The sequence below is a fragment of the Sturnus vulgaris genome, chromosome 15 (assembly GCF_052056855.1).
Source record: "Sturnus vulgaris isolate bStuVul1 chromosome 15, bStuVul1.hap1, whole genome shotgun sequence".
In the NCBI taxonomy this organism is placed as follows: Eukaryota; Metazoa; Chordata; class Aves; order Passeriformes; family Sturnidae; genus Sturnus; species Sturnus vulgaris.
In genome coordinates, this window is record NC_142257.1 from 6,750,782 (window position 1) to 6,769,197 (window position 18,416).

The 18,416-nt window shown below is 53.3% G+C and overlaps 1 protein-coding gene across 1 annotated transcript; it reads right to left on the bottom strand.

The window, feature by feature from the left end:
- Window positions 1-1,046: 1,046 nt before the first annotated feature.
- SLC6A7 (solute carrier family 6 member 7) lies at window positions 1,047-14,554 on the bottom strand. The gene is made up of 14 exons (XM_088173600.1): window positions 14,194-14,554; window positions 8,473-8,665; window positions 7,670-7,801; window positions 6,876-7,110; window positions 6,245-6,383; window positions 5,839-5,973; window positions 5,106-5,209; window positions 4,650-4,774; window positions 4,168-4,280; window positions 3,956-4,087; window positions 3,533-3,632; window positions 3,076-3,176; window positions 2,690-2,857; window positions 1,047-1,788 (listed from the first exon to the last, which is right to left on the bottom strand). The coding sequence occupies exons 1-14, from the start codon at window positions 14,224-14,226 to the stop codon at window positions 1,573-1,575; spliced, it is 1,926 nt and encodes a 641-aa protein (XP_088029726.1). The 5' UTR covers window positions 14,227-14,554; the 3' UTR covers window positions 1,047-1,572.
- Between the last annotated feature and the right edge of the window lie 3,862 nt (window positions 14,555-18,416).

Here is an 18,416-nt window from a genome sequence, read left to right on the forward strand (position 1 = left end):
TAATGATTAACCTGGGGCCAGCAGTCGAAGGTGCTTCACGGTTGTGCTGCCGGAGCCCCACACTCCTGGAGGAGCTGGAGCTGGGGGACCCCCATTGCCCCCATGGGCTGCAGCCACGGTGGGGTATGGTGAGGAGGACGGGGAAAGCCATCAGTGGTCCTGCAGGAGAAAGGAAGGACACAGCCATTCGGAAATGGGCTCAGCATCCCTGGAGAAGAGGAGGTGAGCAGGCAGGAGGACAAGGTGTAGGAGCCAATCCTACACTCTAATTATTGCAAAGGCAATAATTAAATCTCGTATACTGTAGGGAAGGAGGAAAGCTGCAGCCTCCTGACAGAATTCACCCTGGATGCTCAGGCCACAGTGCTGGGCCCAGTGCACCAGGAGCACATCCACAATCCAGACATAGACTCTAATTTTTCTCTTTGTCCTACAATTTTGTCTTTTACCAGGACAAAGATTTACAATTAAACCCAGGAGGAGCTGTGCCCCTCTAGATGTGCATGGGAAGCTCATCTAGATGTGCCTTTCTTCCATGCTGAAGACCCCTCAATTAACCCAGGCAGGGGCTGTGTCACACAGCACTGTTACTGGTGAGCTGATGGCACGTGGCAGAAGGCACACATGACACTGTGATGATGGGGACTGGCAGCATTAGGTCCAAACAGCCCCATCCAGGAGGTCACCAAGACCCCCAGGCCATCAGTGTCAGCAGGAGGTGGAACATGGGCAGATCTACCCCAAAATCACACACAGACACTGAAACCCAGCCCTTCTCCTTTCACTGGGAAAAGCAGCACTCAGGGCTGGGGCAGCACCTTGGAACTCCCTTGGCAATAGACACATCCTCCTTGGACACTGAGTCCACCTGAAACCTGTCCCTGACCTCCTGCACACATGAGGGACAGGTTACACCATCTCTTCCCTTCCTTCAAGTCACCCCAACCCTGCCAGGTACCACAGGGAAGAGCCACCCTGACCCACTAAGGTCCTTGGGGGATCTACAGCCTGGTTTATTCATAAAACCTTTTCTTTTATTCTTCTACTTGTTTTTAACTACTCATTTATTAGGTCAAATTGCTTTAGGAGGACACTGATTTGTGCTGGTTTTGCTGGAATACCTCCATGGCACAAACTGTCCTCGGGGCATGGAGGCTGTTACAGATTCTCTCACATGTATTTATGGGTTATTGGAGTCAAATACAGACAAAGAGAGAACAGATCAATGCACAGGAGCTCCTTCTCTTCCTCCCCACCTCCCGCAGCCTAGACATCCCTCCACCCTGGACATCCCTGAGTGGGGACAGCAGGGCTGGGGCTGCGGGTGGGAGTGGGACAGCTCTGACACTTCAACCAGACACTGTCACACAAACACACGGACTTGTCACACAGTTTGTCACACTGAACAGAAACACATCGGGGGGGGCAGGGCCAGGGTGGTGATGAGGAACCTGGCAGGGTCAGCAGCTCCTGACTACTCCTTGAAAGATCCCCCCAAGCTGTCCTGAAGTGCTGCAGTGCAACCTGTGCAAAATGGGAGGTGAGCTCCCACCCATGGGACCCTGAGTCCCCTCAGATCATGGACTCCTCCTCGTCGTCCTCCTCCATCTCCCGGTCCACCTGGATGGCCGTGTTTTCGTAGCTGGTGATGCCCCCGTATTTCCGCATGTGGACCATCAGGGGTTTGGGGGACTGGCTGCCAGCCAGGCTCGCCACGTACATGCCGGTGCGGTTCTCCTCCAGGGACGGGCCCCAGTCCATGGCCGGCCGGCTGGCTTGCTGGACTCGCTGTGAGGGACAGGCAGAGGGAGCACAAGCACACTGCATCCTCCCCTCCCCGGGCAGCACCCCACCCTGCAGCTCACCCAGTGCCCTACTGGCTCCCAGGAACTGAAGGAACCCCCAGTAAGGATGGGATGGGGTGAAAAGCTGTCTTTGGGAAGGTGGTTATGTCTAAGTGTCTTGCTGTGGGCTGGGGAGGTGTCATGGGTGGTGGGTGCTGGAGGTGAGAGTTTGCAGGAGCAAGGGGGTTTTGTAGGGCTACAGCCCTGTGCTGTGGGGTTAGAGCCACTCAGACAAGGGGTTGGCCTTGGCCAAGGTGGCTCCTGGCCATGCCACATTGCCCATGGCTGTGTCAAGCAGGGGATTGCTTCCTGGGGAGGGCATCAAGCTCTGTTCCTCTGCTTTTAACAGCCTGGCGAGAGCAGTGAAGGAGTGAAGGGCTGGGAAAGCTGTGAGCAGCCAGCAGCTCTGTAACCTGCTCCTGGGAGAAGCCTTTCAGAGCAGGGATCCCATCTGGGCCGCCTGCACAGTCTGGCAGCTGCCTGCCTTGCTGTGTCATTGCTCTTGCCAAGTGGGTACAAAGTCCCAGGTGCCCATGGCCACTCCACGCTGTGCTTCCTCAAAGGGCACAGCAGGCTTGTTTTGGACTTGGAATGCACACTGGGCTGCCCCTTGGGCAGCAGTTTTGCTCAGTACCTGCCTGGCATCATGGGAGGCAGCACTGTTGGAAATGTTTTGGGATGTGCCAACTCTCACACTCCATGGCCGGCAAGGGGGTATGGGGACACACACTTCCAGGAGAGAGGATACAGAAAATTCCAGAGGATACTGATTGGCAGGGGCTTGTGCTCACTGCTGCATATTTCTGGGGTGCTCCCCAGCAATGTCAGGCCCCAGTTCCTCCTACCTCCCACAGCGTCCCTTCTTCCTGGAGCACTGCCACCACCATGCCCATGGGAATCATCAGGCAGGAGAGGACTCCCATGAGGATGCCCAAGACCTCTGCCCAGGTGGGGAAGCGGTAGTTGCCATACTCAGAAGGCTGGTACTTGACAATGTTATACACCAGCAGAGCCTGTGGGATGGGAAGAAAATGAGGTCATCCCAGAGGTGTCATGCTCAAAAAAGGCCTGGAGATGATGGACACCTCCCAGCAGAAGGATGGTCTCCGGGGCAGGAGATGCCAGCAGAGTAACTTATCACACAGGGAACTTATCCCTGGGAGGCCACCCAGGGATACTGGCACCACCATGGTTTTCCAACACCATCCAGTAGCTCAAGCTCAGCAGTTACCATCATTGTTGCAGGAGAAAGGACCATCCAGCAAGCTCTGAAATAGGGCCCAGGTTTGAATCCCAGCATCATGTGGATATCTCGGCAGAACCTCTTCATGCCTGCAGGAAGGAGAGGGACTCAGAAGCTTTGATCTCTCCCCCAGAGCCTTGTGCCTGTAACAGGCTGCCCTGCACTGATCACAAGCAGTGGTTTGTTTCCTCTGCAGCAATCTTCCCCCTCCCATTTGGGAGATGCAGGCATGGGGCCCAGCTGGTGCTGCCTGAAGGACCAGGCTCAGCACCACATGTATCTTTGGAGAGGTGAATCAAGTGATAGCCAAGAAGAAACAAGTGGTGGGAATGGAGTCTCATACTCCACTGTGAGGCTTTTGGTTTCCCTACTGCTCCCTCTAAATCCCTCTTTTCATGCAGACAGCACATGCTTCCCTGTGCCCCTGTGGGGATGGCATCCTTACCATAGACACGTGTCACCACAAGGCAGGTAGTGATCACCACCACCATGAGCCCAAAGCCAGCACTGTAGTCATCCAGTAGGACCAGCCAATACATCCCACCCTGTGGAGACAAAGCACAGAGCCCAGCATCTCCAGGACCATCATCCCAGTAAACATTCACCCACGTCCTCTGGCTGTTGGGGACCTTGGGGAGGACAGCAGTCAGCAGCCTCAAGAGACATCAGTCTCCTTATGGAGCTGGTGTAGGGATGGGAATAACACTGTGTCACTCCCCTTGGCCCTCACTCCTTCCAGAAGCTCAGGCTCGTCTCTCTTTCACCTGGTTATCTGATCATGCATCTGAAAACTTGGCTGCTGCCCTAAGTTCTCCCTAAAATGAGTTCCTAGTTGGTCCCCACAATGGATCCGTCCTCACACCCATACCTCTGTTGTGAGGATGAGCCCCATTAGGAAGAGGGCGATGCAGATGACAGCTGAGAACGAAGCTTTCTTTGGCCGCAGGTAGTAGGGGAATTCATCTGTCACTGCCGTAACAATGGTCTCCATAAATGCAAACTGCAGGCACAGGAGGAGGGAGTCCCTGAGTCCTCAGGCTGCCTGGAGTCCACGGCTGTCTCCGTGGGCTCTGTCCTTACCTGGCTGTCCAGGCCCAAGGTTAACAGCATGAAGAAGAACAGGAATGACCAGAATGGAGAAAGGGGGAGCATTGTCATGGCCTGGGGGTACACCACAAATGCCAGACCAGGACCTAGGGGAGGCAAAGGACAGCAGGGTGAAAAGGTAGTGACAGAGCTGGGCATGGGGGGATGGAGGAGAGGAGAGCTCAGCAGAGCAGCACTGTGACAGAGACTTGCCAGGGCTCTGGCAAGACGGGCAGGAAGGGTCTTATATCAGAGGGTGGAGAAACAGTCTGCTCCTTGCTCAGACCTTCATTAGACATCATTTGTTACTCAATATTTATACCACAAGAACTTGTCTGCCCCCTTCCCTCCCCCTGGCCAGCTGAGCATCCACCTTCACCCCTCATGCTGACACCCTCAGGTGTGTTCTGTCCTGGAAGGAATGCTCCTCAGCACACCCAGGCAGAGCGGGAAGGGGAAAACATCTTTGGCCTCACCTGCTTTTGCTACCTGGTTAACAGGGACCCCAAGTTCCTGGGACATGTATCCCAAAACAGAGAAGATGGCAAACCCTGCCAGGATGCTGGTGATGGCATTGCCCAGGGTCACTATGAAGGTGTCCCTACAGAAAAGGAAGAAGATTCTCTGAACATGTTCACTCCTTCCTGCCCCACACCAGTGCATGGTGGCATTGCTTATCCTCAGCTTTCAGCACCTACAGCCCAAAACTTCTGAGCTGGGTGCTCTGCCTTGGTGCTTAGGAGAATTTTTTTCCCACAGATTCCTCTGTTCCTCTCAGGCCTGTACAAACTGCCAGGTATCCCCTTAGTGCAAGGAGCAGAGCAAGGTGTCTGTGCTGCACCACGTGCCTCTGCTGGCTTTGAACACACCAGCTCAGGCTTTCACGGCTCCCCCTAACCCATAATTTTTACAAGACAGCAGCTGACTCCCACCTGTAGATATTCTGATGGAAGGTGTTGTACGAGGCGAAGGTGAGGAGGCCCCCAAAGCCTACCCCAAGGGAGTAGAAAATCTGTAGGGCTGCCTCGATCCACACCTGGGGGAAGGAAGCAGTTCTGAGGAGAGCAGGAGTTTGGAAACCTCCACATAAGGAAGATGGCATTAGAAATCTGCTTCCCCAGAGCCCTGGCACATCTTTCCCAGCACTCCAAGCATGCACAGCCTTTGGGATATTTGTCTTTCCTTGTTAATACTCACCACTCATAGTGGATCAGCTGGCCAATGGAAGGGCTAATAAGAATGTTTTAGGGCCATCCCAGAGTGGCATTAAATGCCCTTGTAAAACTGGGTGGTCTCTTGATGGCCACAACTGCTGACCTCCACTCCACATGCTGGCATTTCTTGAGAACAACAAACAGTCAAATCCACCAAGGGCACCCATCAGCCCATCACAGGGGCTAGGATGATCCCGCCTATGGTCCTGATACCCAGGGAAGTCTTGGTACCATCCCATCCATGCAGAGCCATGCATGAGGTGGGGACACATGGCAATAGTGGCCCAGGCAAGGTGTGGGACAAAGACTTTTGGTCTTGGAGCAACCAAGCTTTAAGTTAGGATGTGGCCAGAAGACACCTGAGTAAGGGAACTGCCTCTGTTGCATTCAGGAGGTATCAGGAGAAGGGTAATTTTTGTGTCTTAGACAAATTGCACAACATCCTACTCACCTTGGAAGACAGCAAGTGATCAAACTGGGGTGTGAGGTAAAACTGGATCCCTTTCCAGGCCCCCTCCAGGGTCACACCACGAATGAGCAGCATCACCAGGATGAGGTAAGGGAAGGTGGCAGTGAAGTACACGACCTGTGGGAGAGCAGAGCCAGCTGGGAGAGCTGGGAATGGGCGTGAGTGCTGCCCCCATGCCCCGTCCCTAGGGTGGGACACACCACCCTGGGGTCCTTGGGCTTCAGCAAGGCCAGTGTGTCAGCCCTTCTGTGTCTGCATATGCAAGGCATCCCCGAAATATCTTATACCCAGGGGATGCTAGTTGTGGGTCTCACTTTCCCAGAGGTGCAGTTGCACACACTGGTGAGCATTGCTGCAGGACCCCCAGAGGAGCCCAGCCAGCCCTTACCTTGCCAGAGGATTTGACTCCCTTAAGGATGCAGAGATAAACAATAGTCCAAGAAAGGAGCAGACACAGACACAAGTTCCAGCGGATCCTCCCAGGATCCCCAATCCCCGAGCTTCCTTGGATGTGCAGGACATACCGGCTAGGGAGGAAGGAGAGCTGCTAGTGAGCAGCCATGGGCTGCCTTCTTCCAGAGGCCCTCTGACCCTAGAAATGCCTCTGCTGCCAAATAGCCTTGTCAACAATCATAGGCACTGCCAGCTCCTTGCCAAGTAAACAGGAACAGTTGGAGTGATTTCTCCACCATGTATTAGAGCCCAGAAGGGATGCCCGGCATCTTGAGAGCAAATTCCCAGCCATTCCAGACGTGGGATGCTTTTTAGTCTAGCATATCTCCAGGCCAACAAAGCAGCACTAGAACATGGACACCTCCCACATCCCAGGGGCTAAACTGAGTTGTCACCCACAGCTGAGCACACGAGCCCATCGCTCCACCCACACCACCCGCCAAGAGTCAGACCTGCAGCATCTGTGCTGTGAGATGTGCAGATCCTTCATCCCTCATCCCATCCCCATCCTCTCCCTGACGAGACACCAACCACACCCCACACGCGGGTCGGGCTGACCTCGTTACCTCCAGTACTCCTCGCTGGGGCTGACGGTGTTGCTGATATTGACGGGGAGGGAGTTGTTCCCTGCCTTGATGACGTGATGGTCCAGGCACAGCTCGGTGTTCCACCAGTTGCCACAGTGCTGCCAGGGCAAGTCGCTTGTGAGGGATGCAAAGAGGTAGAAGAGAACGTAAGCAATGATCATATTGTAGTAAATGGCCACCAAGGAGACGATGAGGATCGTGCCCATGCCAACGCCTGAAGGAAGGAGAGGGTAAAGAAGGAGTGAGCTGGAGCAGAGCAAAGCACATCCAAAAGCAGGATCAGACACTGCACCTCAGCAGCCAAATGATCAACCAAGTCCAAGGTTCACCTGCTGGGGGAGCCTCTTATTGCCATTATAACATCTGGACATGCCTTCTTTGAATTAATGATCTATTGCCTCATACAAAAAACTTTACACCAGCTTAATGTTGAGAATAAAAGTATTTGATTTGAACTTCTTTTTTTTAATGCTTTATTCTTGCCTTTGTTTTTAACAGGCATTGCTTAGCCTTCATGCTCTATTTTGTACAACAGATGGCTTTATAATCGTCATGCCATTTCTTGAGCTGGTCATGCCATCCAGAGCCCTCAAAGACTGAACAATCCCATGCATATCCTGCAGCTACTAAAACAGCTGTCTCAAAATCCCAGCCCCAGATTCTTTTGATTCTAACAAGAGCTTTGAGGATCATGGGATGCTGCTGCTGGTGCATTTCGTCATCAAAGAGCTCTTGCAGAGATCTCTCAGAGGCTCTGGACTTCACTCACGCACCTTTAAAGAGAGGGCTTATCTTCCAGACTGCAAGTGGCCCTAGGCTGGAGAACTGGCCAAGTGACAGCTCCATGAAGAAGATGGGGATCCCACAGATGGCCAGCATGATGAAGTAGGGAACCAAGAAAGCTCCTGAAAAAAAAAAAAATCCTGAAAGTAATACAGAACAAATAACCAAAACCCAACTGTGACAGGGAATAATGCTCATTCAATATGTATGGCTCTGAGGGATCTACATCAAAATCAGGAAGACAGGGAGGAGGAGCAAGAGCTCACTGTTAGGGCAGGAGAAAGGGGCTGTGATTCATCTGGTGCTGTGCTTCCCCTCTGGTCCCAGTTCTCTTTTCTCTTTGACTCAATCACAACCACCATTACATTCTCTAGTTATTATTATTGCTCTGGGAGGAATTGAACCAACATTTTGCACTGTCACCTGTGGCTCTTGCATTGCAAAAGGTTTACTCCCTCCTTTGATAGCTGGGAAGTGTTTGCTGGCACTTCTGAGTCCTGGAGGACACCAGACCGAGAAGCTACTGCACACCAGGAGAGCTGGTGTTTGGTTCAGCATGGAGACAGGGGTTTGTCCAAGGCCAGGAACACAGAGATGGGCTTGCAATTCCCTTCCACACATGGATACAGGTGGTTAAAGCCCCAAACGAGCATGGGGAGGGCAGGAAGAGGCTGTTCATGTTAGTACACACAACATGTGCTACTTTCCAGCCCCAGGAAGGGGTGTTCAGGGATATTCTACCAGCCCAGATCAGTGAGTGGGAGGCTGACCACTGCAAAGGATGCCCAAGTACCTCCTCCATTGGTGTAAGCCCTGTAGGGAAACCTCCAGACGTTTCCAAGGCCCACGCAGTATCCGATGCAGGAGAGGAGGAAATCCAGGCGCCCTGTCCAGTTCCCTCTGTCTTCTGGGCACTCGGAGCCCAGGTCCCCATCCTGGCTGCTGGGGCTTACCAGGAGATCTGGTGTCACTGGCTGAGTGAGGGACTGGGATATGGGAGAGTGCAGACAGGAGTTCAGCAAGGAATAAAAACAGAGAATGAAGAATGGGAGAGAGGGAAGAAGTGCCAAGAACTCGTGAATGAATTTGTGACCCCAAGCCACAGCATTGACACTTGTCCCCTGGGAACACCCTGTCCCAGCAGCTCTCTGCTCCCCACCTCAGCCAATGCCCTGCTCTGCTACCAAGCAATCAAAAGGGATAAATGTAAGCCCACAGGGCCAGAGCTCCCCTAGGAAAAGTAGGATTGTCCCAGTTCATTCTGGGAAGCTTCACCAGGACCCAACTCACAACCCCAGCTTCCAAAACATCCTTTCAGAGGGCCACAATAAACTTTCTGGATCTCCTGCAGAATATGGGCATGAGGACAGCAAGAGAACCACTGTGGCATGCCAGGGAGCGTGACACCCAGACCCCACGTGTGCTGCCATGCCAGGCACTCAGCTGGCTGCCATTAATTGCTCCGTGCATTTTTCACACTTTCCCAACTGCCAAGAGCCTGCACTGTGGGAATTTTGTGATACTCCCAGTTGTCCCCTGCTGAGAGATCTCCTTCCAGAATTCCTAATGTGCTCTGAATCAATGCAGCACAGGCAGGGCATTAACCCATTCCCTTCCTCTCCACTGACTCCGCTCTGCAAGTGGAAGTGCAAGTCCTGCAATCCACTTGGGTTGGGGTAATGCACCAGGAGGGCACCTCCGTGTTTGTCTGGGTGTACATCAGGTTTGCAGTGAAGGGCTCAGTCTGAATTTCCCCCATTTCCTGACCTCATGAGAGCAGGGAAAGCATCCCCAGTGACTCCAGAGCTGAAAGCTTGAGCCAGCAGCTGCCAGATGAGATCCCATCACAAATACACCCACAGCAAAACCAGGCAGCACAAAGGGGTGGAATGAGGATCCTATGCCACCATATGTTGCTGTGTCCTGGCATGGGAGTTTATCATGCACACATTGAAGCACGGGAGGATTCTGGTGTCCCTGCTGACAAGGTACCAGGAGCAGGCAGGAGGAGCCCATTTGGGAACTCTCTTCTTGGGCTCTCTGAAGAAAAAAAGCAGCCATCTCCCTGTCCTTGCTCATAATCGTAGGGAACAAACCCATGGCATGTGGTTGAGGAAGAGGGACGTGGGTTTGGAGGGATCAGCCAGAAGGAGCTGTGGGTCTCTTGTACCAGTGTGCACTGGTGCTCAGAGCCTGCAGCAGACCCCAGTCCCCAGGAGGCCAGAGCTGGCTGGTGATCAGAGCTCAGTACTGCCTGGTCATGGCCTCAGGGAAGGTGGCAGCCACCTCCTCTCCTCTCCTCCCCCTCCTCCTCTCCAGCTGGACTGGACTGGAGGATGCTCCTGGTGCTGGTTCCCATGGAGACACAGAGCCACGATGCTGAAGGAGAGGGCTGCCAGCTCCCACCCTGCATAGGGTGTACCCCAAACCCCCAGCTGCTGGCACTGTAGACAAGCTGCTTGCAGCCCAAAGGCACCAAAGACAGAGGCAAACTCCTCCCCATCCCCATCTGGGGCACAAACACCTCGAGAGACAGGACAAGGGCAAATTCTTCCCAGAGCCAACCTGAAAGGTACAGCTCCAGCAAAGCTGTTACACCAAAATCCTCTGTGAAAAGCCCATCCCTGCTGGATGCCACCATCACAACGCAAGGGCCAGAAGAAAAAGTTGCAAAAACACAGGCTGAAAAGTCAAAATATGACCAAAATGTAATACTGTTCTATAAAACCATCACCACCTGACAGCCCTCCTGCAACTGTTCGACACAGCTCTGTGGTTTAGCAACACCTCCGAGCCATGGCCATGCCTGCTAATTAGCCCAGCACACACAGTGTGTGACCCACAGCTGTCTGTGCTTGCAGGGGATGGATAGGCTGCTCTGAACTCCTTCCCAAAGATTTCAGCAGCTAAAACCTGTATTCACAAAGATCCCTGTCAGGTAGGGGCCATTACAGTTGGGTTTTCCCACTGCAAAATTATACTTCCCAGTCCACCACACTGGCTGGGGTGCTCTTGTTTTCCAGATTTGAATCGCAGAAAACCAGCAAGCAGGGATGCTGGGAGATCATTAAATCCTGTTGTCTAATTCCTGCATCCGTGTCTGAATCCTAAACACCTGCAGGAGGCACAGGTAGAGCTGCAAGATCTCATTACATGCAGGTGCCTGTCCATGAGATGTTGCACAGAAATCAACACAGAAGCAACAACAGGAAATGAAAGGAACCAATGGGACCTTTTTCAAAATGTAAATAGCCTGCTCCCCACCTCAGTCACCATTTCAAGGGCCATGGGATGTAGTTTGTCACTTGTGTCTCAGTAATGACTGCCTCTCTTGTTAATATCTTTATCTGGAGTTCTACAGGTCAAATTTAGGACCCCAGAGCAGAAAGCAGAGACCACTCAAGTGTCAGATAAACCTGAAGGACAATGACAGTTGTCCCTATTGGGCAAGCTGAGGAGATACAGGTCAGGGATGCTGCTTTAAAACACACACAAAGGCGGCTCCCTGACTGCAATGCTCAAAATTCTCCCAAATCCCAGCCTTTCCATAGAAATCACAGAAAAACTGGCCTATTTGCCTGACTTGAAATGAATTACAAAGCACAATATTTAAGGCTTCCAGCCTATCTTTGTCCCAAATCACAGAGGGAAGCACACCTCCCTTCTTCTGACTGCTGGAGATCTCACACACCAGCTTGACTCTAGAGCTTTTTTTAGGATTAATGCTCTTTTTCAGCCTCTGTCATCACAGAAATTCTCTTTTTCAGCAGCAGCTGAGGTGCTCCAGTGCTACAGTATTGCTCTAGTCCTTTCCACCATCAGCTGCCATCCTTCAAGCCGGGCTCCTGTCTCGCAGTTATAAACAGATGGGGACTAACAGCTCCCTTGGCAACCACGGCCTCTTTGAACACAGCATCACTTTCCATTATTCACCAAAAGATGCTCCCAAAGAAGTCAGCAAAGCAAAGGTCACCGAGAAGAAAAAGCACTTTAGTCTCTGCCAAGATAAGAGCTCAGGTCTGTAAGGAAATGGCTCTGTGGTAATTATTTTCTCTAAACCAATTTACTAAAACCAAAACTCAGCTGTATCTGACTGGAAAAACTCCAGCCAGATCAAAGGTATGTTTTCATCCTATTTTGTCTCCATTCAAGCTGCATTATGGGGTTATTTTGTCAGTGTTTTGTGCGTGGATCACAGCCTTTAAGCAAGAGAAATGCCACCCGGCACCAGATTTCTCCCCTGCGGATCTGAGCACAGTGAGTCTCTACAGTGTGAGTCACTTCAGATTAGTTTGAATTGCTTGTTAATCTCTGAGAGAAAAAATCTTAAAAAGGCATAAAAATTAATTCACATGTAATATCACTTAGAAAGCAAAGTAAACAAAGCACTGCTATGGTGAGGAAGAGCCCCTCAAAGGGCTGAGCTGACCCTGGGTGACCCCAGCCTGGGGTCACAGCTGATGCCATGAGAGGGAGCAAGCGATGGTGGAGCCAGCACAGGGAGGTGGGAGATGGCTGAGGCAAACTCATTACAGCAATGTCCAAAGTGTAGGGAGTATCCACGGATGCAAATGCTTGTGTTTTTTTATCTGAAAACCCTGGGGAAGTTTCAAGACAGTTTGTGGCAGGCAGAGGAGTGCAGTGGCTCAGGTAGGAAGATGCTGCTCAGCAGCCTGGCCAGGTATGGGAAGGGAAAGCAGGAACCATGACTCCCACCACTGGCTCCAGTGGGATTTAGTCCATTTCTACCCAATAAACCCCAAAGAAAATAATCAAATAAATGAAAACAACCACTCAGCTCGTCTGAAAGTACTATTACCCAAAACCCAATCTGAAATCCTTACAGTCTGAAAAATGTCTTCTCTAATCAAAAGGTATTTCCATATGTCTAAAATATGTCTGGTAAGAAGGTTTAAAACTCCAGCTCACCAATGGGAAGTGGATCACAATGAGAGGAAGAAGAGGCTGTCAGGGTCCTGAGTGGGTGCTGCAGTGGGGATGGGCACATCTCTTCACATCTCTTCACCAGCTGCAGGCAAGCCCAATGCCAGCACTGGCACAGTGGTCCCAAGGTGGCTATGAGCACCAGATCCTCCATCTGGAGCTCAGCTATAGTATTTTTGGGTAATGAAGGACAGAGGGCTCTGAGCAGCACTGGGAATGGGGAATATAATGCCAGAGACATTTGCTTTCCATCCCAACTGATCACCATGGGACTAAATGCATTCCTGAATAAATGCTTAAAAGGGTCACCAGCATCAAGTAACTCAGAAAGGCATTGGAAGGGGCAAAGACCACTTTTAATGGATCTTCCAGTCACAAAGCCATCTGGAAAAGCAATTTGTAGGAAAGAGGAAGAAAGAGAAGAGCCAAACAATGCCTCCAAACAAGAGTAGAGAAATAGGCTGTCAGGGCCTGCTGGCTGTCACCAGGATACTGCTGGGTTTTTTACGTCATTTCCCAATATCCTAGGAATTTCCTGGCAGGGATGAAACTCTCCTGGGTTTTCATTCATCTCAACAGAGTCAACCTGCCCTGTGTTCAATGGGTATGGTTTGGCACAGGGTGTAACTGAAAAGGTTCTGGTCACTGCCTGGGATGCTCCAGGAAGGGCTGACCCATTCAGCAGCAGCACATCCCCATCATGGAATTGTGGCTGCCACCATCTCTGTCACTCTGCTCCACCGTGTCCCCAGAGAAAGGACCCAGTCCCCAATCTGCCACTCTGCTCCACCGTGTCCCCAGGGAAAGGACTCAGTCCCCAATCTGCCACTCTGCTCCACCGTGTCCCCAGGGAAAGGACTCAGTCCTCAATGTGGGGGGAAATGGGAACTCAGACTGGAAAGAGCAAATTGGCAATGGAGTGGCGCCTAGGATGGGAAAGCCTGACAATTGGGTTTAAAAAGGGTTTTCGGCAGGATGTAAAAAGGATTTGTAACTCTGCCAGCTCTGCCCTGAACCCAGAGTTCAGCATCCAGCAGACCCCCCATCACCCACACCCCTTTAAATCCTGCGGAGGAGGAAGAGGAGGCAATCCGAGCTGCAGGTGGGAGAGGCTCTGCCAGCCCACTGTGCTCATCCCCGGGAGGGACCCTGAGCCCGGGCAGTCTCCGGAGCAGTGTCCCCGAGCTGCCAGGCTGCGGGGACCCAGCTCTGTCCCCGGTGCCACCCACGGCGCCCGGCCAGACACAACATGAGTCACCCACCGCCGGCAGCATCTGCGGGTAGGGGCGGGCTGGGGAGACACGAAATGCCCCATCCCGCTGCCCACGACCTCGCTTTGGCCCCGCGCAAGGACACTATTCCCTAATATCCCTCTAATCCCTGCCGGCTGCCCACCAAGGCTCCCGAGGACGGGATGCAGGGCGATGGGCATGACTCCCCCGCTCCCAGCCCGGGATATCCTTGCTACCTCTCCCAGCTCTGAGCTACCCTCGCTCCTGGCTGTCACCTGCCAGAGGTACCCCTGGTCCCCTGCTCCTGTCCCTGGGGCATCCCCGCTGCCGGCTCTCACCTTCCGGAGATGCTGCTGCCGAACCTGCTTCATCCCAGACCCTGTTGCTATGCGCTCCCCGCTCCGACACTTTTCTTCTCGCTCTCTCCGGCGCTGGGGAGGGCGAAGGGGGAGCGGGGAGACGATGGCCGGCACGGAGGCGTGGGCACCCACCTGCTGCCGGGGGAGCTGGGGACGCGAGGAGCGAGGCTGAAAGAAAGGTTTGCCTTGAGTGGAGGATGGCTGCGTGCGGAGCAGGAAGAGAGGAGGGAGGTCTGTCTGTCAAAAGCACTCCTGATGGGGAAAGGGGGGCTCCAGGACCTCAGCTCCCCACCCGGGCAGCGAGGGGGAACGGCTGCTGCCTCACTCATACCACAAATGCATCAGGTGTCCCTGGAGAAGGACCTGACTTTGGGGTCACTCTGTCACTGAGCACCCCATGTAGTGAGGCAGCAGATGCCAGAAGCTCACAGCACCTTCCTATTAGGCTCTGAGATGATTTTCCTGTGGCAGGACACAGCTGGAGCTTGAGCAGATCAGAGGTGACTGTTCCCCATACTGCCTGAGCCCAGCCCTCAGTCCAGGGGAGGGGAATGCTCCACAGCCATCAGCCCCTTAGGGCAGGACCAACACATCCCACCACACTGAGGGCAAGAGCAATCCTTGGGCAGTCCCCAGGGTGAGCATCTGAGTCCAGCATATGATGGTCCCAATGCTGGAGCACAGGTCACATCTCCAGGGTCCAGGTTCTCTGTTTGAGTCAGCAGTGGGATACTGGAGCCCCAAATCAAGGGAGATGCCAGCTTTTCACCCTCATACTAAAGTCAAATTCCCAACGAGGTGGCAGAGCCTTCTCCTCCCACTCTCATGGTGCAAATGGGAGAAAGGACAACCCCACATGCTCCAGGGCCAGTGTGGGACCAGGACAGCTCCAGACTCACAGTGGTACCTCTTTCCCATGATAATATCCACTTGTCCATCACTTCATCCCTGCATTGTGCCCAGTGTTCTGACACTGAATGTGTCCCTTATCTTTGCAAGTGCCCTACAGGCTCCAACCAGAGCCAGACCTCTGCTCAGATGCTTTGCTGAGGTTCAAGGTGAGTGGGAAGCACTGGGGATGAGGAGGACAACGACAGGGCTGGAAAAAAGAGAACCCAGCCTGCCTGAGGTAAAAGCAAATCTCCAGGACATCTAATAGCAGTTGTGCTCCTACAGCCCTCTAAGCACTTCTGAAAATTTTCACTCAAAGGAAATGTATCCTCAGCATAAAGTCACATTTCTGTAGGAGTCCAACACGATGAAGTGGCTCAGCATTTGCACAATGGGTCATTCACAGCTAATATTTACCTGGATTTCCCAGGTAAAGGAGGAAAGAGCAAAACTGCATAACCCAACAAACATCTCTTTTCACATACTCACAGCTTCCTCAAAGTATCTTTGGGAATTCACTCAGGCTGGTTTTACCTGCCTTGGATTTGCCCACCACTTCTTCCTCTCCCAGATGCTGGCTGGGAACGATGACCCTGGAGCTGGCCAGGCTGATGGCCAGGGGCTGCATCAAGCACTGTTCCTCCCTCAGCCTTCATGCAGGGCAGGGACGGTTTGTTTGCCTTTCATGCCAGTGCAAACTGAATCAGCCTTTTTAGACTTTTTCCCTTGGGATCCATCTGAAGAGAGATGTCCCATGTCCCCCTCCATGTCATGGGAGGGGAGAGCCTGGTGCCACCTCATTACAACTGTCCCAGCCCCATGTCACCAGCATGGACTGATCACTACACAAACCATTCAGCACTCCTGGGCAGCCTTTATGGCCTCATCTTCTTGTGTCCAGGGCAGTATTTTTCATTAGAGTGCCCTGAAATGTCCATGTTGACACCACTTCCTCTGGGATGCTCTGTACCTGGAACTCACTTTTCTGGTTTGTCTGGTGCTGCTCTGGTAGCACCAGCAGCTCTTCATTGCCTGGGATCACCAGGGAGTAGATGTCCCACCCCAGGCACCTGGGATGATTCAGCTTAGCACTGCAGGGCTGGACCAAGTCTTGCACTGTCCTGGAGCTGGCAAGAAATGCACTCCATGGAACAGCACACACCAGAGGCAGTAATAGCTAGAAAGAGCAGGGCAATCTAGGGACCTCAAAAACACCAGGAGAAGACAGGGATGTGCACAACTGTCCCTGTGCCCTGATCCCCAAGGAGCTGGCACTAGGTAGCACACACAAGCATTTGCAAGCATTTTCTAGCAAGTTTTGTTTTCTCCAACTCCACCTCTCAGCCATCCCATGGGACACCAAGTAAGCCTTTCCCTTCTCACAGGCCAAAGCACAACACACATCTCCAGCCCAGTGCAGCACTGGCAGACACTGGCACTGCCTGCTCTTTCTGACACTGGAGGGCAAGGAGAGGGCAGAACACAGGCTAGGGAAACACCCTTGCCCACCCTGCCTGGGCAGCCCACACACATCCGGGTGGCAGCCGCCTGGGAAGAGGTGAGAAGGTGGCTGGCAGCAGGATGGGACCGTGCCCAGATCTGCGCTGCAGACACGAGGAAGGCGACACGGCAGCGGTGCTCTGGTTAGTCACTGCTGGGAAGTGTGCCATGCTGGAGGCTGCTGGCAGGACATGCTGGGTGTGCTCACCCACCTGCTGTGCGTGGCCTTATTTTGATGATGGTTTCAAGATTTCTTCAAGGAGGGGTAAAGCTGAGCAGCGGGAACTGATGGAAAGTGCAGCGGGAGGAGCAGGGAGGAACTGTGGGATCTTGTAGAGGACAGCCCCCAGGGTCCCCTGGCTATGAGGGCAGGCTGTCCCCACATGGGCCAGGTTCCATGTGGGACATGTGACTCGGGAGGCAGCTGCTGCAGGTGCTAAAACCAGGTGTTCGTCACCTGCCAGGGGTGAAACCGTCAAGGTGACACGTGGCCAGGAGGTTTGAACCAAAGGTTCCAAAGCTGGTGGGGACATGGCATCCACCAGCCCCTTTCCTGGCACAGGGAGGGCCCTGCAGGGTTCACCCGTCCCTGCCCAAACGGCAGATGCAGGGCGCAGGGGAGGACATGGGAGGGGGAACAGAGCAGATGCATTTCGTCACCCGGTCAAGGGGCGTGTGTGTGTGTAGGGGGAAGGGGTGGCTGGGTGTGTGGGTGCATTTATTGCCTCTTCCCGCCAGCACCGGCTCCCTGTGCACACACGGGTGGCAGGGACCCAAGGGCACAGCCCACGGCTCCCTGGACTTTTACCCTGCTGTGCAAACAGGCAGGCGCCAGATTAGGGTATCAGTTGGAATTTCATCCTGTCAACAGCACCCGCAGCCTCTCTGGGCGGGCAGTGGAGCATCTTCCCTCTGTCTCAGCCCCTTGTGTCCCTGCAGGCCATCCAACACTGCAGGTGAATTTGGGAGAAGCACATTTCAACCCCACCAGGACTCTGTTCCCCTCCCTACTGTTGTTTGTGGGCTCCCCACTTGCAGACCACAGTGATGCCCAGTGCTGGGCTGCCATCACCCCATCCCCTGCAGGAGCAGGATCTCGCTGCTGGTCTCCACATAGCAATGGCAAAATTGGACATTCAAGGGAGGCAAAGCCCAGTGAGGGAGGATGAGTGTGGGGGAGCAGTCCCCACCATGGGGACCATGCTGGAGTCTGCACACAGAAGCAGCTCCATTTTCCCCATTTCCAGTGCAGCTCTTCAGGTAGGTGGATTTAGACTGATTCAGTCTCACTCCCTTTCCATCACTGTTTTAGTTCCCGATTCCCCGCGTTTCCTTGCAGGAGTGCATGAGGTGGTTCTCCTGTGCCATGGGCAGCCTGGCACCATGCTGGTGAAAGCAGGGTTACCAGGGTGCAGCAGTAGGTGCAGCAGTAGGTGCAGCCTCTGTTGCAATTACAAGAACACTTTGCTCTGTCCCTCTCTCAGCAATGCCACCTCATCCTGTTCCCACTTCTCTGTCTCCTCCACCCAGGAGGACTTTATCCTGCTTCAGGTGTCCCTCCACAGCCAGCTGCTGCCCTGCCCTGGCAGCTCAACACACCCCATGCAATGCTTGGCATTGGGAAGAGTTTTGGGTTTGGAGGAACCATTTGGGGCAAGGATTCAAGGGCAGCCCCCTGCTCACTGTCCTGTTGGACGAGGGGAGCACTGATGGGATGGAGAGGGGAGAGTGTGAGACACCGATGCCAGCTGTCCCAGGCACTATCTCACATCCTCATTCTCTGTTTATTCATCTTGGACAAGGAGGATATT